Source organism: Neolamprologus multifasciatus, chromosome 14 (genome assembly GCF_963576455.1).
Source record: "Neolamprologus multifasciatus chromosome 14, fNeoMul1.2, whole genome shotgun sequence".
Lineage (NCBI taxonomy): Eukaryota > Metazoa > Chordata > Actinopteri > Cichliformes > Cichlidae > Neolamprologus > Neolamprologus multifasciatus.
In genome coordinates, this window is record NC_140452.1 from 15870816 (window position 1) to 15897963 (window position 27148).

The window sequence follows — 27148 nt, forward strand, 5'->3', positions numbered from 1 at the left end:
TTTGGGGGTTTAGGACACATTTTGTGTAATTATAACAATGTGATTTATGACCCTGTTACATTCACCCCGCAAGAATTACACAAAATACTAAAGAGTACACCAAAAACAAAATAAAATAAAATAAAATGTATAAACCCACAATAACAGATACAGTGGCCTCAAACAAATTCACATCATATATACAATGAATTAGATCAGCAACATAGCTTCCTCCAAGGAGGATAAGAGACCTGAGACCCGCTCGGCGCCTAGCAAGATGCCATTTACACCACACAAAACAGGCCATAATATCTATGGGCATCACCATCAGACTGCACAGACTGACAAAATACAATCAACTCTGTGCCTCTATTATTCTTTACCAAAAACAATAGCAATGGACAACATACAGAAATAAACAAATTCACACATCGATAACCGCTGCTTGAACAGGTTCAACACCAAGGAGTGTTTCAAGTTGAGCCATTGATTCAATCAAGCGACGAACTGGTTTAATGATTCTACCAAAACGTGTGGTAAGTCCTTGATCCACGTCCACATTTTCGGGTTCAAGAGAATGAAAACTGTGGGACGGGAAATCAGCAGGGGAGCCTGGGGAGGCTCCATCACCAGCCAGTCCACCAAGATCAGGAACACCCATTATGGGAGGGGTCTCATGAACGCCATCTTCAGCCGGGTCACGGCACCAAGTGTAACCGGTGTGATTCTGCGTTGTGTCTGATCTCTGATCACAAAAGGTAAAAGAAAGAAAGGCCTCCAAGTAAATAATTTGCCCACTCCAGCTCCTCTCCCACAGGGGAATTGTAGAAAAGGCGAGAGGCAAAAGGGGTACACTGTATTTATAGGATTGCACCAAAGAAGAAGAAGAAAAGAATGAGGAGGGGCTCTAACTGATAATGAACATAACTACAGGCTTGGAGGTCCTAAAAGTCAGGTATAAAAGGAACAGTTTGGGGGTTTAGGACACATTTTGTGTAATTATAACAATGTGATTTATGACCCTGTTACACGTGGTTTGCTCACGGCTGTTCTCTCACAGTATTTCTCCTCATTAAGGTAAACTAATTCCCTGTTTCTGTTTGAATCTGCCTGCATGTCCACCAATAAGACAAAATATCCTTAAGGCAATATATCATATACATGATCAGTGCACCAAATATGGACATTTAACAGCGTGCAGTGAAAAAGAAGAAATTTGGGAATGTGGTGGTAGTGATAAACAGAGGGGTGGAAAAAATCTGGGAAGCCTTTTAGTTAATGAGACACATCATAAAAAAAGACTAATAATGACACAATGGGAAGTAAATACATCCATTTTTTTTTCTTATGGGCTTTTTAGGGGTCTTTCTTTCTTCACATCATATTATACTGTATGGTAGATGACTGTCTGGCAGTGCACTAAGAATCAGAATTGCTTTAGCTTTTTGTTTGGGCAACATATCAGGATAGTAACGTTATTTTTAGCAGCAGCTTTCAGCTATAGATTTCTTCTTCTTCTTCTTCTATGCAGGATAACTTCATTCTGTAAATGCATGTCTTTTGCTCAGTTCTGAACTTCATTCATTATAAAGTTCTCTTTTTCTTAAGGAGACATGTTGTTCAAAAGAACACACTGCACCTGCAGAATGTCACTGCAAGCCTTTCTGATATATCCAGTCATTCATCAGAGTTTGTTGCCGTTTTTAGTCATCAGTCTTGTTTTGGGTTCTGGTAAACATAAGCCATTGTTCAGCAGTCTGAAGTGGAGAGAGAATGTGTGATTAAGGCTTTGTTTGGTGAAGCAGGGCAGAAATGATGACTGAGCGTTGGTGAAAAACCTGTAAAAACTAAGCTCTCTGAGGAGCAAATACATGAATATTGGAGCAGCAAAGAGAAATTGTTGTGTTGTATTGGAAACAAATTTCCTATTTCCTATTAGGAAATATGTTTTCTGTTGCTGGCAGTAAATTAATTTGAAATAATCCTAAAACACAAACTTATTTTGGCTGGTTTGGCACGACGTCACGTCTGAAATTCGGAGAAGAGACGGGGTAACCAGAAGAAATGCGTCCGGTTAGGTATTTTCAAAACGGTGCAGGTGTTTCCTCCGCTTGAAAATGAGACGATAGACCACGATATAAGCAAACAAGTAAAAACAGCCAATCCGCTGCTTTCCTGCTCGGTTGCGTATTGGTTTCGATTGAAGCCTCTGTTGGTCACTGGGCTGCTCTCATCAATCGTACTGACGCTCGGCACTTGTGTGTGTGGATCTTCACTCCTTGGATTGTGACTTTGAAACAACAGACTCAGGGCAGTGATTTTTTCTGATTAGATTCCGCAGTCTCTGTGAGTATTAGGGGCTACAGCTAGATGATAAAATATTTTAAATGCTGATGAGAGTTTGGCAAAAAAGTGCAACTCGAATAGATGTGTCCAACTGCTGCTGGACTTCAGAAGCTATTAAAACACACGCTGCCCTGCCGGTGTAGCATGGCCACGCTGCACTGTCAAAACAAAGGAATAACTAACTAATAAGAAAGCAATCAACAGGATCGATCGACACGGCTGATTGAGGAGTCCACCCCAAGTCTCTAAACTGGAGCCTACTGCGAGCATCGATTAACGGATTTGACAGCTCACCTTCAGACATCTAACAGCCTCAGAGGTAAGCAGTGGAATTCAGGCTATAAAATATCTTCACTGGGCAATGAATTGGCTGCAGCGTATCATTGGAATATGGGGATTTTTTTTCTTTGTCCGCATTTAATCACACAAGTGCTGCGCTCAGCCCCACACCTGTTGTTGTTTGGCCCCGTCAGAACCAGCGGATGTCTACTCGTAAGAATCTGCGGGTGATTTTCGCTGCAGTTTTATGTGCCTATGCAGACACTGTGGAGACTGGGTGAAAAATAGGCTTGAACATAAGTCCGCATGATACTTCGTTTTCCCTTCTATGCACTGACATTTGCGCAAGATTTCAGTCCAATAAAGTCTAGCACATTGTTCCTTAAAAAAACAAAAACATGAATGTGGTTTAGCTTAAGCAAAATCGGGTTGAGATATATTTTCGACTGAAGTAGGTGTTTCTGAGACGCATGTGAGCTTTGATTCAAACAGCATAAGATCTGAGCTGAAGGTGTTTAAATGAGAGGGGGATGCTGTTAGTGATGATGGTAGCTGTTGGAAAATGTCATTTCTATCACACTGATGACAAGAAAGCGCGGAAAGTGTCTGTCTTGTATGTATCTTGGGTCGATGTGAGGAAGGACTTCTCACTGTGGACCCCCTGCCGGGACGCCGCCCCCCTTCCACCATCCCCATCCTCCTGTTGCGAGGCGTCCAGCGCGCACTCTTGCTCCACACGGTGGCGCACGCTCTTATAAGACTCTCCCAACATGTTCCGCTCTCTGTGGTTTCTCCCAGCAGGTCCCCGTGTAGACCTGCAGAGCGCACTGTAAGCAAAACCCACTGGGTTATTGGGACCCTCTATACAAAAACACCCTTTCAGCCTCTTTCACGTTACCTGTCATTTTTCTTTCTATTTCCCTGTTTTTCGTCTTTTTTCGTCTCTAATTAATCTCTAATAATTCACGTGTCTTTATTTTCTTTTTCTCCTCTGTATCTCTCCCTTTCTTTTCGCCTCGCCCTTTCTCCCTCTCTGTGGCTTATCCGTGTGTACTTTGCCAGTACAGCCGCAGGCAGGCAAGCAGAGCTGAGTCTGTCATCGGGACTCACTAATGAGCCCTCACTCCATTTCCCCATGTGGAGGAATGTTTGCGCTGTAGAGTGAGCGAGCGAGTAAGGAGGGGAGAGAGGGAGACAGACAGGAGAGGGAGGGACGGCGGGAGTGAGTAAGAAGCCAAGAGTGGAGTGTGAGAGGAGCTACCGTACCTGCTGCTCTCACTGCTCAAATATTAACAACGGATTTCAGGGAACTGATGCTGCTGCTCTGGGACAAACCCAAACTGTGGAGGCAGCCGGGTTCAGTGGTTTGTGGACAGGCACTGTACTGCTGCTGCTGGAGGCATTGCATATAAAAGACTGATGGAGGAGGAGGTCACAGAGCCGGATCCTCAGATGGTGGAGCCCTCCAGCATGCCATCGCCAGAGACACATGCGGAGGTAAATGGAGACTTGCCGGGCAACCCATACCTGAGGGATGATGGGACAGTGGACGTGGTGGAGAGTCCGGCAAGGGAGCCTGTTGTGCTGCAGTATCCTACAGAGTACAATCTCAGCCACCAGTGTGGGTAAGAATCATCATATGGGAGAAACAGAGAAAGGGTCTGTTGCTGCAGGGAGCAGCTGATAATATGTGCAGAGAGGTGGCACTTCTGTGGAACACTCCCGTCTTTTCTTTTCTCAGTTTGGAGATTGAATTCAGCTTTGTAGTGATGGTTTGATGAATTGGCTTTGCACTCACTTGGCCGATGTTTAAACCCCTTGTGTGCCTTTGCTGCCCAGTCGATGGCACTGGAAGTCATAGAGCCATAATTTGATTTCACAAAAAGTCCATATTTCATTGACAAATGGAAATGTTTTTCACGTTATGATTTCAACAGAAATTTGTTTTATTGCCTGTTGTGACTTGTCACCTTACACACCATTCGAATAGATAAAGTTGATGATCAAAAGCAACAGGCAATTAAATAAGTGTCACCATGACTTTTGAGAAGGGATTACTTTGTTTTCAGGTCTGTTTTAGCAGCTGTGTTGTGCATTCGCTGTATTGTATAATATCGTCTTATGGTCACTGTGTTTACAGAAACTGAGTCATCAGATGGCACCAAAGAGCCTCACACCACAGAAACGCCACTGTAACCGAAATGACCAACTTCTGGTTTGGTCTGGAAATTATTATTTTTTTTATTGTTTTTATTTTAACATCTGTCATTTCTCTAATTGGCATTTTTTTATGACCAGTTGACAGACTATGCTCTCATTTTAATCTCTGTGATGAAAAATGATCTAACTACACACAAAGTTTCAGCTGCATTTATTTCTGTGGTTGGACCTTTTCAAGAAATCTGCCAGTGTAGCCAAACGTCAGTCTGTGACATCACATCAGGTGGTTTTGTTTTGCTGTTACATCTTTGATGGAGGATGTATTTTTACACAAAGCTGTCACTGTATTATGTCCATTACGAAGCTGATCTTGTGGCTGGAGCGGCTGCTGTTGGTACACATTTTTCTCCTCGTGTCCCGCTCTGTATTGGCCCATTGCTGTTGGCTGTTGTGCTGCAGGGTCTGATGTAAGAAATTGCCATCTGGCCTCCTTGTCATGCAGGAAGCTCTGAGTAAGGCTGTGCTTTTTCATCAGGTTTTGCTTTTTTTCAAAAGTGAAACCTCAGAAATGAGGACAGGCTGCTTTTGCACTTTTGATGCGGTCATGGGTCAATTACTAATTTCTTATAGGAGAAGAGAGGTGATGGATTCAAGGGACTGACTGAGTTGTTTGTATAGTTATGAGGAAAAGCATCAGTATATTGGTGAAACTTCGTTTGATCATTTATATCACATCATATATTTTTTGTTCAGAGAGATAGTGACTGTTTCTGGACATTTACATACAGTTACAGCATGAATACACCTTAAATGGAAGTCCATTGTGCTTAAATTGTAGTGCTAAAATGGTATGAAAATTATTGAATTGAAAGAACCTTTTTTTAATTACATCTCAATTCCATTATATTCAAACAAACATTAAAAAAGAGCATTTGGAGAGTATCTGCCCATAAAAATGAAATATTTTGTGGTTTATAATTTTTAACATTTGGGATTGTTTTGGCTTTTGATGTGCATGTTCAACATTTTTTGCGACTGTAATCTTTGGCATCCAGTTGATGGACAGTTTGCAGTGGAATGAGTTCATCATGTCTTCCTGCCAGTTATTTGAGGACATAAGACATTTTAATGGCAGCTCCATAATTGCAGCTTCCTGCTTCTTCCTTTAGGGTCAAACAGTTTTGATTAGTCATGTCACCTTTGTATTATCCTTGAAGTGTCAGCACAAGTAATGCGTTCCCCGTAAGGCATGCGACTTTGGTGAGATTTTATTTATGTCTCAGGTGTAATAGGGTTCATTTTTGCAGTGACCCAGTCTTTACAAGACTAGAAAGACTTAAAAGTATTAAATTGGTGCATTAATAGTTTGTTCTCCCTTCAGCTAATGTGTAATACTAATATTTAAAGTGATTAAAATGCTTTGAAAACAAAGCTGTGAATGCTCCAAATGGCATTTAATTTTCTTAGATTTGCCACCTTCAAATAAAAAGTGGCTTTTAAAATGTCATTCTTATATTACTGATTGTTGTCCGTATTTACACAACCATCTACCATGAGTCATCTGTGGGAACTTTAATCATGAAAAAAGGAAACATGAGCTTCACTTTGCTCATACTCAACTTCAGCCTTTTTTTTTAAAACCATGACTGTTAAAAACATTCATGGACTTTTATCCATCTGAGGAAGATCTGTTTTTAAAATCATGTTCGTGGTTAAGTTTTAATGTCAAGGTTTTTGGTTAGACATTGCAGAACAGTTCTGTGTTCTTTTTTTGAGCTTTTAATCTTATTACTTTTATCTTTGGGATGAAAGTTGAGGATCTAAAAAATTAGAGACTTCAGACTTTTATCTGTGACCATCTCCTTCTCACCTGTCAAATTTAGCTGTCACCTCTAGTACAGAACCTCTTAAAAAATCAAGACTCTTGATGTGACAGCTCGGCCCATGATTAAATGCCACAGGTCTAATCACAGCTAGTGCGAACATCAACAATGGTGTTCAGTCAATTCATACACTGTCCTTGAGCCAGATTCTGACTCCTATCTCACTCCCTCACAGACTGAAAGTCACTTTGTGTAACAGCATCAGCTAATGGCCTCAACCTATTGTAAAATTTGAGTTACTATCCTATAAAACTATAGGGCGGGTTTCATCTGCATTTAGTGCCATGCTCTTTTGTGAATTTACATAAAATGTACTTTTGGGCAAAATATCTTCTAATCCATTCTAGTAAAAATGAAACAATTAGGGGATTAATTGCTTTATGGATAGTCTCTTAAATGTGTGAGGATATGGTGCTTTTTTTTTAATTCTTTGTCATTGTGAGCTGGATTTTAGGCTTTTTGTCAGTCAGAACGAGCGCAGTGATGACATTCCAGCGGATCATGTTGTAATATTTCTGATTTAAATAAGTAAACGAGTGAAACCAGTTGTTTGTAACTGTTTGTAATCGTCCATCTTCAAATACATATACAGAATTTGTCATTCTGTGCCATTTCAGTAAAATCCTCAGGAACATCTGCTGATTTCTGTGGTTCACTTTTATCAGGCACTCGATCTGAGTATTAAATTCCATGATCTTGCCTCCTTTTCCCGTTCAACTAATATATATATATATATATATATATATATATATATATATATATATATATATATATATATATATATATATATATATCACAGCATGCAGAGAGTAAGAAGATGAAGGGGAAGATGGATGTGGTCTTGGTTGATGCGATCACTTCTGATTTAAGTGATTACTGCATGCTTTGTTCCTGAAGGGCAAATTAGCTTCTTCAGCTGAGACCTTGATCAATTTAATCAGATCTAATGATGCTGAAAACTGTGAAGCGCTCTGTTCTACACTGTCTTTCTAAGGGGTTGAAGGTCAGTGTCAGCACATTATCTCACACTTTATCTTTTGCGTTATTAAACACCATATCCTTGAGATATTTTAGTAAAGTGTTATCTAAATCTTATCCTTTCTTAATGTCCCATAGCCTTGATGTACGGAGCCCCGCAAGGGACATGGGAGAAAAAAATTACGATGAACTTTTACGAGATCTCGCAAAACAAACTCGGTGCGAGATCTCGCAAAAGTTGAATTCCAACAATGGCGGCAGCTACTTAGTTGTAATATTACTCTTTCTGGGTCACAAAATAAACTTTTAAGATATTTTGAGGCGTGAATGTAGCTGTGTAAACGTCAAATATCTGCTCGGATTAGAAGATCACATATTTGCAAAAGTGACGTTTTCGGAGATGTCTGACACCCACCACTAGTGATGGGATTTCCGGCTCTTTTTAGAGACCCGGCTCTTTCGGTTCGGCTCACTAAAAAGAGTCGGCTCTTTCGGCTCCGAACCGGCTCTTCAGGTTGTTTTGTTGCTTTAATTAATTTATTATTAACATCCATCCATCCATCCATCCATCCATCCATCTTCATCCGCTTTATCCGGGGCCGGGTCGCGGGGGCAGCAGCCTAAGCAAAGAGGCCCAGACCTCCCTCTCCCCAGCCACCTCCTCCAGCTCATCCGGGGGAACACCAAGGCGTTCCCAGGCCAGCCGAGAGATATAATCTCTCCAGCGTGTCCTGGGTCTGCCCCGGGGCCTCTTCCCGGTGGGACATGCCTGGAACACCTCACCCAGGAGGCGCCCAGGGGGCATCCTTGTCAGATGCCCAAACCACCTCAGCTGGCTCCTTTCGATGTGGAGCAGCAGCGGCTCTACTCTGAGCCCCTCCCGGATGGCCGAACTACTCACCCTATCTCTAAGGGAGATGCCAGCCACCCTTCGGAGGAAGCTCATTTCCGCCGCTTGTATCCGCGATCTCGTCCTTTCGGTCACTACCCACAGCTCGTGGCCATAGGTGAGGGTAGGGACGTAGATCGACCGGTAAATTGAGAGCTTCGCTTTTACACTCAGCTCCCTCTTCACCACGACGGACCGGTGCAGCGTCTGCATTACTGCAGCTGCAGCCCCAATCCGTCTGTCGATCTCCGGCTCCCTTCTCCCATCACTCGCGAACAAGACCCCAAGATACTTGAACTCCTCCACTTGGGGCAGGACCTCATCCCCGACCCAGAGTGGGCAATAATATAAATAATATAAATTATTAACAATAATATAAAATTATGCACAAAAGGAATTACTAACGTAAAACAAAGTGGGTTTATTTATATATGTTTATATATAAATATATGCGGTGGCCCCTAGAGACAAAACACGTACAAACTCCAAAACACATTTCTAGCATGAACTGAACTTCCAAAGCAGAGCTACTAGATCACTTAAATTACACAATTGAAAGCATGTGTGTATTGTTTGTGTATTTATACACAGGCACTCATGTATATTCAAATAATTAAAAAAAAAAGTTCATTTACCTGTTACTACCACACACCAAATCCGGTCGTTGGTACTTGCTGGCTTGTGTAGCCACTAGGTAACAAAAGCTCAACACTGCGCCCAGCATCCTGGAGCACTTCTGTTGTCTTTTGTACGTGTTTTGAGTTTTTACGTGCTTTGGAGTTTTTACGTGCTTCGGAGTTTTTACGTGCTTCGGAGTTTGTACATGATTTGAAGTTTGTATGTGCTTTGTCTCTAGGGGCCACCGTAAATATACTTTTATTTATTCACTCCACATAAAATGTAATTAATAAATCATATAATACAAAAACCAACTATTCACATTTCAACTTTTAACTATTTAAATTTTCAGCTTTTTCCTTTTAAACAAATTTAAAATGAAACAACACAAAACACTGCAAACCACAACACAATTAAATATAAATTAAAATATGAAAACAAAAAGAAGATGCATATTCTCTGTCATATGGGCCCGCATGAATAAACTTTCTGAATCCTTTATCATCTGCAACCGAAAATAGTTGTGGATGATTACTATGCCTTTCTAATGTGACGTTGTTGTCCCTGGCTCTCTTTCTCTTTCTCTCTCTCTCCCTCTGGCTCTGTTCCTGTGCTACTGAGTAACTACGGTCCCTCCCCCCTCTGCCCAGCGTAAAGCACAAGGCTCGCGTGCGGAGTGAAGCGAAAAAAAGTGAGAGACAGAGAGAGAGAGAGAGAGAGAGAAACCCACGTGACGGCTCGCGATAAGGATAAGGCTCGCGTCGTTCACTTCAAAGAGTCGGCTCTAAGAGCCATTTCGTTCGCGAACGACCCATCACTACCCACCACCTTGAAACTAACAGGAGGTCGAGACCTACTACGGCCGGGAGGAACACCGCTCTCCCGGCACATTGTGCCTCGTCCTCCCGGTCGGCTTTGAGCTGGCGGCCTCCGAAGAATGCGGCTAAAACTTTTGCGAGATCTCGCAAAAGTCCGCCTTAATTTTTTTTCTCTCCCATGTACCTTGCGGGGCTCCGTACCGTACCGTATTGATGTGTAATTACATTAGTCTATATTTATTTTTATATTTCATAGTCATAGCCATTCATAGTCATAGCCAGTTTTTTCCCCTTTACATCTTGAAATTGAAACGTAAATGGACATATTTGGCATGAATAAATAAATATTTTGTGCCATTAACTGTAAGATGTCACTCAGTCAGCTATTTCAATTTTAAGATTTACATTAATTTCCACTGTCACTAAAAATACTGTATTACACCATAAATATGTGCAGTGGTAGGAAGACTGCAAGCAGCCAGTATTTACACAAGACAGTATATTCCTCTACAAACCTATCAGGAAGTGTTTTACAGTGTGCATTTAATTTAACAAATCTTAGTCAAATCAAATGATAGCATGAATAGCACATGAGGAAGAGATCAAAGGAATTGTGATGGAGTGGTGTGGGCATAACTGAATCAGCAGAGTGATAGCGGGAAGTGTCAGATTGAAACGTGTGAAGATCTGAAATGGCTAATACCACTGACTTCAGTGCTGCTTGAACTAACATCATGCTTCATTTATGTATTCTAAAATGATTTTTTACTCTATAAATGTGTGGAAATAATGGAATATGTCTGCCACAGCAGCATATCAGATTAAACCTATAACTTAAAGGTCATCCTTGATTTAGGAAATTTAAGGAAAAAATGTCACCATGTGATTCATTTTCAACCAAACAACTACTAAACTGGGTTTTTGGTGAGATCAGGTTCACAGATGACTGATTTAAAAAAAAATAACAACTCAACAATTCAATTACTGCTGGTGTTTAAAATTCCAGCAATCCAACAGACTAATATTTCTAGCGTGCACATAAAATCTTACTGTCTGTTAAGATGCTCAACAACCATCCCAGGAATGTAAAAAGTAAGAATTGGATTTCTGCTGCTGAGTGTCATTATGTCATTCATTCTTAGTCTTGATTAGTGTGAGCGTTTCTGCTGAATACAGAATCTAATGAAAGTGAGAAAACTCACAATAAAATGGAAGCCACAATTTTCCTCCACCCTGAGAGTACACACAGTGCATTTTGATCCTACAAAACCAAAAGTTTGCACCACAAACTGCCTTTTAATTAATTTGTGTCTCCATTGTCTGCTTTCAAAATATTTCCAATATGATTCTTGTTATCATAATAAGCCATGTGTTGATTTCTGATATGAATTGAAAGTCGCCCTTGCATGGTCAACCATTCTGATTAATAGTTCCCCAGGCAACACAAATGCAGAAAAGTACCTGTGTAAATCAGCTGCCAACATGTGGGTTGGCTCGTAGCGATAAAGTTGAAAGAGCGGACAAGAGGGATGATTGTAATATTCAAAATGACAGCTGAGAAATGGCTGAATAATTGATGAATTAGGAAATGAAAAATCCTGACATTGCGCGCAAGAAAAAGCTGCTCCTAATAGGCGTCTTGATGTGCATGCTTATTAAACTGACAAACATGCAAGATGCAGAGACCGGTTGTGAACTGCAAGGCGACAGATGGCTGGTCGTTGTTGCAGGATGTAGGAAAATAAACCTTTCAAGATAAAAGAAACAAACAAAGAGGGAAATATTAATGTATAACTATAAACTCCTCTAAAAACCTTCATTGAAGGCTAAGAAAAGATCACCCCTGGCTTATGGTTGTTGTTATTTTAGTTTTGCAAGAAGAATGAGCAGCATGCCTTTGTCATAAAAACCTCTAAATATAAACTAACAGATTTTGAGGGCATAAAATTACTGTAACCCTAAGAGTGTAAAATCTTTTCCCTTTTCACATTTAGATGTATTCTAAATACGTTTGTCTAAGCTCTCATAACTGTGAGATGTATGAAACTCTGCTTGGCTGTCAACTTAACCCGTAAAGGAGATAAAACAATGAAAAATGTGATTCTTTAGTTTGGTGCAGATCATTCAGTTCATTCTAAAAATCCTCCATTATGTCAAAGAAGCATTTCCTCAAAGGGCTCATCTAGATGAAATCCTGTCGGAGAGAAGGAAGTATCGCTAAGATCTCAGTGCTTTTACTTTCCCCCTGTGCCCTTGAGCTCTAATTTATTGAATAATTAATTACTTCAGACTCATTTGCACCTACATTGCACACAGGCATGCTCATATGCACCTAACGTAGACATGAATTCAGCACATTCACCTCAAGCTACACGCTGTGTTACTTTCCACTTAGTGAATGAGTTCTGTTTCATTTATGAAGCATGTTTATGCCGCGCCTATTGGATTTGTTTTAGCAGTGCCAGAGTCACAAATGAGTGAAACTGTCGCTTTAAAATCTGATTATTTCTTATTTTCTTCTTGACTTAATTGTAAGTTTTGTTTGAAAGGGAACCTGCGCAGCTCGCAAATCAATTCTCACAGTTTTTTCTTTTTCTGTGAAACCCTAATAAGTGAATTCTACAGTGATGTTGCGGGGACCATGAAATGTCACACACAGAAGCTGCTGTTTTTAGAAATGTGTAAGGTGGGCTTTTAATCGTTTGTTTTTGGAATTAATCCTCCAAGAGAGAAGACTCCTGTACACCTCCTCTTTTCTATCCTCACTGCTGTCTAAATGATTTCTTTTATTGTCTCTCAGGGAGAAGATGCCGTTCCACCATGTAACGGCAGGCCTGCTCTACAAGGGGAACTACCTGAGCCGCTCACTGTCCGACAGTGACAGTGATGTGTTGGCCAGCATCTCTGTTGAGGAGCTCGACGGTAGGACTCTTCTGTAAACTGGCTACTGTCCTCCCTTCCTTATCCTTAATGATTTATTCAAAGGGAATAGGCTGCTTACAATCTTCCTACCTCCGTAGTAATTGGCAAAATCTTGCAGCTAATATATTAATATTCATTACTGCTATATGTTGTTACTCAAACCTGAGAAGAAAATCATGCATAAAGGATCTTCTATTAAAAAATAAATAAAAAATGATGTGGTTTGTGTCTTCAGCAAAAGCAAAGCCAGGTTTAGGCTTTTATTCACCAACTGTTAACTTATTTATGCAACAAACACAAGTCCAGGCCTTGAGTTAAAAAAAACAAAACACACTTTTTAGACTTAAATAGTGTGACCTGGAAATGTTGCTGCATACAAATGATGATAAATCCACTGTGGCTTCATGTTTAGTTACACTTCATGCCTGCTTAAGAAGGGTGTAGGAACAGAGTTAACCCTCTCCAGGCAGACGTTGCAGATTTGCAGCAGTTAAGCACTAACAACCTGATTACCCCACATACATATTTTACGAGATTTTTTTGACTCAGAAGTACCACTGCAGGACATGGTTGTGCATTAGCAACAAAAAAACTTAATTTGGGCCTGAGAGGGTTAAAGGAAAAAGTTACAAAAAGGTCAGAGAACAATTAGCCTGTAATTGAAATCCAACAAAGGTATTGAACATTTAAAGAATATTTGACTGTGTGTAAAGGGAAAAAATTATGTGTAAAATAAAAAAACAAGTATTTTGGACAATAAGCCTGTCCACACTGTAGACTCTAAACCTATGTGGATCTCTTTTTCCCCCCAAAAGAGTCTGTTCTGTTCATTTTATTGCCAGAAACGCTTTGAGAGACAATGCGGCGCTACAACACGAGCAGCATCTGCCTCACCGAGTCAACCAGCCACAGAAATGCAGTATTCTCTACATAGCTTATCTTACCAGGAGCATTTGTGTTCTGCTGGCCTCTCTCTGTCTCAGACGCTGTGTCTATGAACCCTTTGTTTTGCAGTATGTCTGAGAGTAATCACCCGGGCCCGTACAACACAAACCTGATCAATAATGCTCTGCTGGAGTCAGCAATAGCAACCTCACAGGTAGCAAACAAGCTAGACTTCCCAAGACCTTGAAAATATAAATCTTTTGATGCAACATTAAGCTGCTGCCTGGAAAATTGGCATTGCAAGGCATGGTAATGGCCAGATACTCTGTCAGGGTGGAGTTTTAATATGCACGAAGGGATTTGCTGTGTGTGAATTCCTCATTCCTGTTTCAATGGGTTCACGCTGTTTAGTGAATACGAAATGATCTGTGGTTATAGGGTCCTGATGAGGTCCATTTAAAAACGCTATGACTGAGTCACTGTAGCCTGCCAGCACTGTAATTACTGCATAAGTATTTACCCTGAATTATATGCTGGATGGTATTACAGCGGGTTTGCAGACAGGTCACTAGTTTGAATAGTGAAAGTCAGTAGAACCAGGTGTGACTCACTCAGGCCCTCATAACTGATATTATTAACAAAATGTGTCTCAGTCGTGCAGGTTACTTTTCCCAATGTCCAATATGTCATTTAGAAATTAAAGAAGAAACAAGAAGCTTTTCTGGGGAATTACATGTCAGAATAAAACCACGACTTGTGGTGAGGGGAGCAACTGTGTGCATGGCTGCAGGTGCAGTGTGAAGTTTTGTGCCAACTAGAGGAGATGAGATGTGATGATCCTATTTTTTTAGTATTGATTAGTTTTTTTTTTAAACCATTTTTTTTTAAAAACAACTATGGTGTGGTAATGTAGAGTTCCAGAAGTTATACATCTTACAATATTCCAGAATATTAGCCTGCTTTCATGTGTATTTGGGATCTTTGTCCTGTTGGAACATCCAGTTGTGTCCAAGTTTTAGCCTTCCAGATGTTGATTTGAGGTGAAGTTGAGGAATTTGGAGGTAGTTCTCCTTCCTCAGTATTCCATCCACCTGTACCAGTACCACTTGCAACAAAACAGCCCCAGTGCATGCTGTTACCACCACCAAGCTCGACAGTTGATACAGAGTTTGGTGTAACTTTTCTCCAGAAGCCATTTGGCTTGTCCAAGTGGGCAGCTACAAATTTCAGTCAAGTTTGAAAGTGTTGATTTTGGAGCGGGAGCTTCTTTTTTAAGCTGCACCCTCTTAGTGCACGGTGATATAAAACTCAATTTATTGTGGACAGTGCTGCTAGTGATCCAGCAGTTTTCTGGTCCCTGAACATCTCAGGCAATTTCCTCTCATCTGAGGGTGACAGTTTCAGTGTTCATCCAGACTTTGGTAAAATGGTGTCCAAATAACTTTGAACTTTGAATCTACAGTTGTTTAAAATTGACTCCAAGAGACTTTTCTATCTTGTGTTAATCTACAGTTTTCAATCATTAGAAGCTCTTTAAATCATCACTGTCTTCACTGACTCTGACTTTCCCATTGTTATGAGTATCGTTTAATCCAGTGAGTGCTGTCTAACAATTCCTTCTTATCCTGACAAAGACAAACTGCCAGCTTTATTCAATAGTGATCACTAATAGGTTAATAGACCTTGGCCTTGTAAAGTTAAACAACATTATAGAATCTTCAGCACTACTTATTAAAAAAAAATATTTGAGCCTGTATGTCCATCCAAAATAAATTCAATTGTGTGCACCCAAATTTTTTGGTTTTTAGAGTCATTAAAGATGTTTGTGGGGCCTTTTCCACCCTGGAAAAATAACAAACTTGTAAACTTTTAACCCCTGTAGCCTGTCAGTTTCAGTCCCCTGATACAGATTACTCAGCCTCTGCGTTCTGCACATGTAACACTTCTGCTTCACAATATTTACTGTTTGTCCAGGGGTATTAAAAACCTTGCAGCTGCAGGCTGAGCTCTCATATGACTGGTAGTGTGGAATCATTCAGCTGTTGAATTTGTTGTTTAGTTTGTTAATGTTTTATCTCTCAGGAGGAGCTGCTGCTGTTGCCAGCAGGGATTACTGAAGATAACAGCAGGCACTTAAGTGTTTCTTACAGTAGGTACACCACTGTAAGATTTAAAATATGTCAGTCATTAAGAGACTGCTGGCAGTTGTTCACCAGAAGCTGCACTGGAAGAAGGGCAACTTTAATATGTGAGGTTCACAAAGGATGATCCTGACCAGTGTTTTCACTCCATGTTACAGCATCAAAGAGGGTTCACGTTTCCGTGTATTTTCTTAAAACTAGAATGGGGAAAATCTCTTGTAAGATGTAGGATTTATAACTAATTCTCCTAAACACACTCGATAAGCTGTTCTCTGATCATCTGAACGTAAAATATTGTTCATGCCATTCCACACAAGCCTTTTTGCAGCGTTGCCCTTGCTCTGTGACCTGAGTGTAATCTTACGAAGCTCTAAAAGCCATTTGTAACCTCTTTGCACCTCATTGGTTTCTTTAAAAGTTTAAAAAGACAGTTTTTGTCTTATTCGTTACATAAATTGAATTATGGTGTAAGGAAGGCCCAGAAAAGAGCTTTTTGCAGAATAATAAGCCTTTCCTAACCAAGTACAAGCACAAACAACAAAACTTCAAGACTTTTCCTGCCCTGTGTGCTCTCTGGTCCATCCGGAATCTATCAGGGAAAACCATGTTAATCTGTGGCGTTAAATCCTGAAAGAACAAACTGAGCATTTATTACAAAGATGTTGTTATTACATGACTCACAGTAATATTGGGGCTGTGAAGTTTCACAAAATTGATCATAATCTCATAATATTTGAAAACTGCTACTTACAGAAGATCAAATGATTAACTGTATGCTTTGACCTTATGTGATCTCTTGCTGTTGCTGAGTGAGGTTAGTACTCCAGGGTGAGAGTTGCATGAGGTCATTGACCTTTGGTTGCATGTGTGAATTTACAGAAACTCCTAGAGAGTCTTCATCTTTCAAGTTTTATGCAAATCAGATGACTTCATCTGTCACCACAGGGCAGCTTGAGAGAATTTAAACTAGTTCAAAAGTTTGAATTTCAAGACATATAATGATTTTTTTTTGTGCTGCTAGTGATCCAGCAGTTTTCTGGTCCCTGAACATCTCAGGCAATTTCCTCTCATCTGAGGGTGACAGTTTCAGTGTTCATCCAGACTTTGGTAAAATGGTGTCCAAATAACTTTGAACTTTGAATCTACAGTTGTTTAAAATTGACTCCAAGAGACTTTTCTATCTTGTGTTAATCTACAGTTTTCAATCATTAGAAGCTCTTTAAATCATCACTGTCTTCACTGACTCTGACTTTCCCATTGTTATGAGTATCGTTTAATCCAGTGAGTGCCTGAAAACTAAATTTATTGAACTATTTTCACCACACAGCTGACATTTCATTCAGTGTAATTCTGAAGCTGCACTGGGACAGTTCTAGTGTAACAGCCCGGATGACAGACACCATAATATCCAGTAGCATCGAAACACTCCACCACAAATTCAGATGTATATGCATCCACAGAGGCAGGCCTGGGAGAGTTCAGTTTTATCTAAAGGTTTTGTGAGGGTGGTGCAAGAAATTCTTCCTGGCTCTTCTTTCACAAAACATGCTGAGTTAGAGCAGATGGCAGGAAGTCTACGGGTAAGTTCCTTCAGCCAACCTGAAGAGAGACTCAAAGAGACACACAACAAACATTTCCAACTCCAGTGGGATAAAAGAAGCTGTTCCCACTTCTGTTTTCTACGAGTACCAGGACATTTACCAATAGGGAAGAAACTGGTTGTGCAATTAGCGCGGAGAGTACCTGATGTATAGTTCTTGCATCCTGGAACAAACACAAAGAATCACACATACAGTCACACAGTTAAACAACTCATCTGAGGAGGAGCTTGGGGAACTGTCCATGGTGCTGCCTGTGTTTTCCATTACCTCAGTCACACTAGATACCACAGTACAGAATCCAATAGTTAGTCATTAACACAGCACCAAACTCTAATTATTATTATTATTATTATTATTATTATTATTATTATTATTATTATTATTTAAAAACGGTTAAAATTATAATTTAAAGTCAGGCAGCCTCTGAAAAATGTCTTCAGACATTTATCTAACAATGTAATGTTCATTCATTGTGTCTGCATCAATCAGTTATTTTATTCTCTCTGAAAATTGAAGTCAAACTGCACTTGAGGTATTATAAATATACCACTGAATTTTTTAATAATGTTCTTTAAATAATCCCACAATCCAAATCAGGCCTTTTGAGATTTCAGAAACAAAAAACATAATAAGAATTAGTGAAAAAAAATGAAGGTACAAATGATTAAAATCTGTTTTCTATGTAACACAAATATACAACAATTTGTTAACATTAAAAATACTTTTAAGCCAAAACATTAAAACAAATACCATTTTAAAAATACCCATGTAATACTGTGTTGGGAGTATGAATATAAGACCTCTCTCTAACACAGGGAGACAGGCATCTGCTCACACACACACACACCACACACACACACACACACACACACACACACACACACACACACACACACACACTTACAACTAATTAGAATCATAAATCAATCATTTATGCATGAGGTACACTGCAGGCAAACTAATATGTATGCCTTTGATGTGATGGGTTGTTAGCATTTGTGTGTCTGTGTCCTGGGACACATTATTTCCAGAGAAGTGTCTCGTGTTCTTGCAAACGATAATGATGTTTTACGTGCTCAGGACCAGCTGGTTGGGGAAGCAGTAGCGTGCCATTTTGAAAAAGGTCAACGGGGACGAAGTCCTCTTATTTATCTACAGTTGGCACTTAGCACAGTCAAAACACTCTTCTTTACTTAATGGCACAATTCATTATTTACACACCATTTATCCTTTATTATTCCCAATCATTTGCAGAAGATCAGTCCAGAAGGACAGCTGTGTAACTGATAATTAGATGATTGATGGACTTTGTGGATGTGGATGTTTACAGGTTCTGGGTGCTAATTTCAGGCATAAAATGCTTTTAGTGTGTTGCTTTGCAAAGCAGTTAATCGCAACACAACGTCATTTATTTAAGACTTTTTTTCTTTCTCATTTGTCATTAAAATATTTGCTATCATCCAACCATTTTTTGATTACTTTTATGCACTTGTGAGAATATTACAAAAAACAAACACTAGCTACCATCAAATATACATTTTGTATGCAGGGATTTGATTCTGAGTCTTGGATGTGATGTAAACTGATTGTGACTGTTTTTTTTTTTTTTTATTGTTGTTGTTGTTGCTTCCATAGTGATTTGGTAAATGTCCTCTGCTTGGACCCCAAAGCGCTTTACACAGTCATCCACCCATTCACACACTGGCTACATTGCAAGCTACATTGTAGCCACAGCCACCCTGGGGCGCACTGACAGAGGCGAGGCTGCCGGACACTGGCGCCACCGGGCCCTCTGACCACCACCAGTAGGCAACGGGTGAAGTGTCTTGCCCAAGGACACAACGACTGAGAATGTCCGAGCCGGGGCTCGAACTGGCAACTCCCAACTCTTGAGCCACGATCGCCCCCATAAACCATCTACTGTGCACTCCCGTCTCAAATTATTCAGTGCTCAACAGCATGCTCATGCATGTCATGCAGTCATAGTGTTCTTCAGAGAAGTGACATTCCTCTTCTATTTAAAAAAAACACCTGTCCGTCTCTCTCCCTTTTCTTACCATGCATCCTCTCTTATCTGTAGGCACACTTATGAAATATGCATTTATTAAAGCACTGCTGACTCCTTTTACTGATGGCTCGATCACACATCAAGCAGCTACTGAACCAGCTGTGTAAAAATAAGGCATTTTTGTCTCTGGTCTGAGAATCGCAGTCGCTCAGATGACTAAAGAAGTCATTTGGATGAGTGATGAAACGTTTCTCCCACTGAAAACGGTACTTTCAGATAAATGGTATTGAATATGCATGTTCATTATCAATTGAAAGTTTTCTCAAATCATTCTATAAAGCAGAAACAGTTTTTATATGATGAACTTATTCTCTTATCAAATGATGTGACCAGTGTGGGAAGCCGCATCTGGGAAGTCACCGGGTAACATGCAGATCCACTCATCCCTTGTCTTCACTGCTTTACTACACATACATTCACACCTGTGGCTGTGGGAATAAACTTTCTGTGATGATGAACGGTCCATTAACAGTGCAAAATTTTAACATACCTTGTGAGTTTAAAAACACTGTGAAATGATAAACGGTGGTGACAAAAGTAGTCCTTCTCTGACTGTATGTTTGCAGTCTTATTCAACAGAAGGCAAACTACACTGTAAAATGATCATTTAGCTGAATCAACATTGCTTTCAATCGCAAAAGAAGCTGAACATTACACATGAGCTTCACCAAATTGGTATTTTCAGTTTTATTATTCCCCTGTAGTTTATCTTCCCTGCAGTTACGTGTATTCTCATAAGCACTGGTGACTCGAACAGCCAGAACATGCTAAACCACACTACAGCAAAAAACAAGGCTCAGTGTTTATCAGGCAACAACAAAGAAGGATGTTTAGCAGGATGGGAAGATGAAAATGTGTTTTTCTCCTATCCGTTGAATAGCATAGGTAGGGGTGTTATTCTACACAGTAAATGGTTCTATCGACTGAAGGAAAAATCCAATATCCTAAAGGTCACAAATTTAACGCTTGTAAGGGACGAAAAAGTCCCACTCTAACTACCTCTTTTAGCATAGCTTTGGATGATTGAAGCAGACCTAATCTGCTCATTTTAGATTTTAGATTTTTATTCTTGGACTCGACATAATATACAGTTAAAAATAATAATAATTTGCCTCGTAATCGGCCAGTTCTTAAGTTCATTCATTGACTGAAATTAACCACTTGAATGCTTTTTTCCTCCCACTTTGAGCCAAGTTTCTCCTGATTGGCTGCCCCTCATAGACAGAAGGTTTAAATAGAAGGTGGATTCAGCTTTTCTGTTCACAACCAGAACTACATGTCTGAGTTGACCATATCAGGGATATTAGAGCATTCTGAAGAGTGAACCTTTGGCTCAAATTGATTTCTTTTTTATATACATTCCTCAAAAAGCAACAATCAAAGATTATATCATTTACCAGCAGGTTACAGTGGTGAAGGTGAAATCATGAGCTGAGGTGACAGTGGCTGTGACAGCAGGTGGAGAAAATGAATCAATGGCCGGAATTGATCTTGTTAACTTGAGGCAGTGGTGCGAGACCAATTGCATCACACACAGCCCAAAGCCAGGTCAGACAGGAAGTAAGGGAGAGGGAAGAAGATAGAGGAAGGTCTGTGGATTATGATGATGAATGAGGTGAGGTGACTTCATTAAATGTATTGTGAAATAAAAGTCTCAAGAAGCATATCATTGCCAAAGAAAGGAATCCCAGAAATGCGAAAGACCAAGCAAAATAACTCTGCTGAATAAGTGTTTGATTCCCCAAACTGGGAGCAGGAGGGGTAAGCCCTATTTATAGATGCTGAGTCGATATCCTGTTTGTCTTGGCAGAGATCAGAGAGGCGTTTAAGGTGCTGGATCGTGATGGAAACGGGTTCATTTCCAAACAGGAGCTGGGCATGGCCATGCGGTCTCTGGGTTACATGCCCAGTGAGGTGGAGCTGGCCATTATCATGCAGAGACTAGACATGGATGGTGAGTCACATGTACACACACACACGTAAAAATGCTCTGTGCAGTGCAGAATGGGATCCTCCCTCATGTGTTGCATAATAAAAATGTACACACCGTCAGTTTTTATTGTCTTATCAACAGGTAACTTCACAAATATCTACGGTAAACTGCAATATTTCTTTGTTCACTCTTTAGGCTTCAGATGCACTGATTACATCTCCCACCGTCTCATGCATAAAACATGTATTCATGCCTGCATGACTTTGTACTATTCTTGTTTTCAGCTACTTGCTTTATCCTCTTGACACATTGAATTATCAAAGTGAAATTGATGCCCAAGGAGAGCAAAGTAAATGAAGGAATTTGGAGATTAATCAAAAGTATGCATGCATGAGATGGGGATAGTTTTTCTAGGTTAGGTGGGTTTTCACAATGGTTGCCCAGCAAGCACAGTTTGTATAATGTCATTGTAGTTCCTTCATAACTTGACAGTCTGGTGTGTGAAAATCCATTTTAAAAAATGCATTATAACAACAACATGTATAAGATTCTTGCAACATAAAGAAATTAGCTGAGTTTTATTTCTGCAGCACTGTCCTCACCTGAGACATTTGAACTTTTTGTCCTCGGAGAGAACACTCTCAGCACCAAGAAAATACAAACTTAAGCTTTCTCTTCTTTTACACAGAGCATTTCTGCCAATACGGTTGTCTGCGTTAACTGTGACTGACATTTAATAAAGGGTAGACTCTTAAAATTATATAAGACTGGGATGGGAAAATGCAATATGCAAATGTCAGATTGCTGAAAAAATATTCACATTTTTCATGTTTCTATCAGAGGCTTTGATAAGTGCTTTTCAGTCTCAGAAAGAGTGGAATACTATAAATGTTCAAGGCTGAATATTAAAGTTTAAGAAGTTAGACTTTATGCTTCTGACTCATCCACCTCAGAATCCCAGGAGACCCTAACTGCTGCTGTGCCTCAGAGCCGGATCTTGTTGCATCGTCTGCCGCAACCAGAAGTTGAGATTACTTTTGTCACAGCAGCTTTTGTCACCAACGTCCAGAGCTGTTTGTTTATTTATTCCCTTTCTTGTCATTTATCTTAGTGTATTAAATCTGAGTTTGCTGTGGTTTCAAAAACCTCTTTTAATCAACTAGGTCAATTTGTTTGTATCGATAAATGTCTTTAGCAAAATACTGGGGATTTTCTTTATTTGGGCAGTATTGAATGCTGGAGCTAGCTGAATACAGAGTCAGGATACAGTCTAATTTTGAAAACGAACATAGAATAAGGTAACTCAGATCAAAAAAGAGATGGCACTAATGCAGGAGACCAGTAGGAGGTAGGTTTTGTTTCCAAATAGGCTTAAAACATGGAACTGTGGAGTACTGGGAGCTTAACTGGAAATGTTATGGGTATTGTCATCTGCCAACACACACATCAAATCCTGCATGAGCTAAATGACCTCAAAGAAACACACAGTACACAAATGCATATAAGAAAAAGATTCAGCACATGTTGTTTGAAAGAAATTATTTTGCAATTCAGCAATTCTCTTCTCGTGTGTATGTCCAGCAATGTATTGATGAAGAGCGTCAAGGGGATGCTGAATGAGGGAGAGTAAGGGTTTTAGCAGATGAGTGGGAATGGATGATGGTGATTGTATCCTGGCCAGGTGGGCAGCTGTGAGGCTCTTTCACAGCCATTGATTCTTTGCCCAGCTGCCAACTCCAGCTGATCTCCAGAAGATACTGATCGGTTATTTTTTCTGCTTCTCTCTTCTGCCAAGCCAATCCATGTGATAGTTGCTGAGCTCTGTTTGCCCTTCGTGCAGAGGTGTGACTCCTCTTCTTTGTTCCTAATCACAGCATTGCACCAGTCTTTGTTGTTCACTCGGATTACACTTGTTCTTTGTTGTACTGATAATGGGCTTGATGTCTTTAATCTGTAAATTCTGAATACCAACATTTGCTTTTATTCCCTCCTGTCATTTGCCTGATTTGTTATCTTTACAGTGAGCAGGATTCTGCATATTTCTTTAATAATTCATTGTTCTGCTTCCAGCTGAAATGAAATGCTTGGTTGTGACATAACACAGGAAGAAACTGTTCAAAAGCAGGTGGCTTGGGCTATGACAGACACAGAAAGTGACTCAGTGACTTTGTGCATAATGTTCAGCTGTCAGAAACTGCGGATACACCAAAATGGGAGCTGAGATGCAACTGTGGTGTTTTAGGGAAGAGTGAATTACCCTGTACTGTGGTTTGTTTGTTTTTCTTTGTGGCTTTGTGCATGTTTGGTACAGCATCGAGGAATAATTTAAACAGTAGTAATCATCAAATTGGATGACTAACATGGCTTGTTGTCATTCAGTTTTTATCTGGTTTATCTTCTGTAATGGAAGTAAAAACTTTGGGTGCTACTAAAACAACTCAACTAATGCATGTGTTAATGCACGTTGTAGAAGTATTCATGCACACAGGCTTGGAATTACATAAACCGATACAACAATGTAGCAAGAAGCAAACTGAACACATTGTTTCCCAGAGGAGCTGCCTTCCTGACAGCACCACTGGGGAGAAACACCTTCTTAGAAGTGGAGGGAATAAAATGTGCAACACTGGGGTAAACTATTTAATGCTCGCTGTAGTAATATGCACATAATTCAGCGGATTTTGTGTGTATTGCTAAATCCTGAGATTGTTCATAGCTCCCCCGTCTCTTGGTTCTCTTGATTTTCAGACATTAAAGCTCTATATCATTTATAGTTTTCCTTAAGCGTGTTATTTTTGGCTTTTTCGTGTTTATGAGGTTTTTGTTGTCTGTACCTTTTTTTAGTTCTTGTTGATACCTTTTGTGTTGCCATTGTGTTTCTTCAATTTTGTCTCCATTTTTTGTCTTTTTGTGTCAAGTTAGTCTTGTTTTTCTGTTCTACTTGGTTGTTGTGGGGTTTTACTTCCTTTGTCTTGTTTTCTATATTCGTTTTAGCTCTCCTCCCACCTTTTACCTCTCCCCTTGTTATCTGACATATGCACACCAACCAGGCATAACACTGTGACCACCTCCCTAATATTGTGCTGGTCCCCCTTTTGCTGCCAAAATAGCCTGACCCATTAAGGCATGGACTACACTAGACCCCTGAAGATGTGTTGTGTATCTGGCACCAAGATGCTGGCAATAGATCCTTTGAGTCCTGTAAGTTATGTGGCGGGGCTTGATCAAACTTGTTTGTCCAGTACATCCCACAGATGCATAATTGGATTGAGCCTGGGAAAATTTTGAGGCCAAGTCAACACCTGAAACTCATTTTTGTGCTCCTCAAACCATTTCTGAAGCACTTTTCCTTTGTGGCAGGGCACATCATCCTGCTGAAAGAGGCCATAGCTTTTAGGGCAGGGGTGGGCAATTCCAGGCCTCGAGGGCCGGCGTCCTGCAGGTTTTAGATCTCACCCTGGGTCAACGCACCTGAATCAAATGATTAGTTCATAACCAGGCCTCTGGAGAACTTCAGGACATGTTGAGGAGGTAATTTAGCCATTTGAATCAGCTGTGTTGGATCAAGGACACATCTAAAACCTGCAGGACACCGGCCCTTGAGTCCTGGAGTTTCCCACCCCTGCTTTAGGGAATACCGTTCCCATGAAAGGATGTGCATCGCCTGCAACGATGATTAAGTAGGTGGTAGGTGTCAAAGTAACATTCATATTCAACATAAATGGCAGAAGCCAAAGTTTCCCAGCAGAACATTCCCCAAAGCAGCACACTGCTTCGGTTGGCTTGCCTTCCTCTTATAGTGCATTTTAGTAGCAGGTATTCCCCAGGTAAGTACTGGGGAATACTTACCCAGTTACCCACCCGACCAGCCACATGATGTGAAAGAAAACATGATTCTTCAGACAAGGCAATCTTTTCCATTGCTCCATGGTCCAGTTCTGATCCTCACATGCCCATTGTTGGTGCTTTTGGCAGCTGACAGGGGTCAGCCTGCCTGCAGCTATGCAGTCTCATTCAGGCAAAACATTCACATGCTTCCTAATATAACCCACCTGTTAACAAGAGCCATGATGAAGAGACATCTTTTGTTATTGTTTTAGTGGTCACAATGTTCCGCCTGATCTGTGTATATATTATCTCCTATTGTCCTTTGTCATGTCATCCCTCTTTGCGGTTTGTTTCCTTGCCCTGTGTGTTATGATTTTTGTACATTTTGGATTCCCTGCTCTGTGAATATTTTGGATTACCTGTGAGTGATCAGCATTAAAGCTGGATTTTGAGTTTATTTTCTGTCTGCCAAGTTCTGCATTTGAGTCCACGATCTGCCTTCCATGCAGCAAATCCTTAAGAGTCACTTTAACTCACTTTTTAGTTGATGGGTTTCTGAGGAGCTGTCAAAAAAGAGCGGAAAGTTTTAAAAATGTTACATTTTTGGCATGACAGACAAATTGAGCAAACACAGAGAAGCAAAGATTTCAGTGACAAATTAATTTAAACCACATTTCTCAAAGACATCAGTCAAAAAAGAAAAATTACCACCTATGTTCAGTAGTTTAGGCGTACTAGTTGAAAGTAGTAGGGGGAGGATTTTGGATTATTCCATAAAGTTTAATGTTTGTAGGTGTTATGGTTTGTGTGTTTAACAGTGTCACACAACCATTTGATGCAGGTTATTCCCCAGCTTACATTCTCCTTCTTCCTTTTTTATCACATTATTTTACTATTTACAGCATTAAAAAGAAAATAACCTTCTAAAAAAAGAAACTAAAGAAAAACTTTTCTTTTAATTCTTTAAGCCCATCAGTTCGTTCCAGTAAATGCAGACTGTCACTCCTGGGAAAGCAGGTGGCTGAGGGGAGTGCTATTTTAGTCATTACTTCAGAGCTACTTTAGAATTATTCATTCTGAAGCGGTTTCCTTCATGCCCCCATGCTCTGTGAGGAGCTTCTTCATATTCCCTAGAGCAGAGAATATCCTAGGATTGCCGCAAACAGGTATTTAACTCACTGATCATTCGTTCATTCTTTTATTTTTTTCTGCCCACTTGATTTCCACTCTGGACCTCCAGGGGGGCTGCAGCCTCTGCAGTGCAGAGTGCACCTTGTGTGGGAGGTGCATGTTACAATATGGCATATGGAGTATTATGATTCATCTTTGGTATTGGTGGTGGTGTCTTTTTTCCTGAGATGCTTTAGTCTTACCTAGTATAAAAACAATAGTGGCGCTTCCCATAACATGTGTGTATACTAGTCTGTTCTAAATGTATGCATGATTGTTTTTCATCCTGTCTTACCTTGAACCCTTTCACCCAGTCCACCTTCACCTCTACTGTCATCCATCCATCTTCCAAGCTTGACAGCCTCGAATCCTGATGTTGCTTCATCTGGCCTGTAGCCCTGCATTTGCCCTACTGAATATGTATGGGCAGAAGTCAATGACATGTTACTGTGCCAAGCATCCTCCAGAGTGGGTGTCACTATTGAAGCTATTGAAGGAAGTGGTAGGTGCAGATAGAGGCGTCCTGCATCGGTAACTTTCCACTGACAAGGCCCAATACTCATCTGCACATAAAGCAGGAGCAGGTGGGAAGAAGAGAGAAGAGCAATTAGTTTACAACAGTGACAGAGAAACACAGGACACAAAAAAGA

The 27148-nt window shown here is 40.3% G+C and overlaps 1 protein-coding gene across 3 annotated transcripts in view; it reads left to right on the forward strand.

Annotated features, from left to right (window-relative positions):
* Window positions 1-1994: 1994 nt before the first annotated feature.
* The window catches only part of caln1 (calneuron 1), a 68216-nt gene continuing 43062 nt past the window's right edge, over window positions 1995-27148 (forward strand). Inside the window, exons 1-3 of one of the 3 annotated variants that reach the window (XM_085130958.1) lie at window positions 1995-2644; window positions 12751-12872; window positions 21378-21521. In XM_085130958.1, the coding sequence (XP_084987084.1) occupies window positions 12758-12872; window positions 21378-21521 (259 nt within the window). In that variant the 5' untranslated portion in view covers window positions 1995-2644; window positions 12751-12757. Of the gene's footprint in view, window positions 2645-2675; window positions 4230-12750; window positions 12873-21377; window positions 21522-27148 lie in introns of those variants that run through there. The other 2 variants (XR_014868744.1, XM_085130957.1) reach the window with 2 other exon arrangements.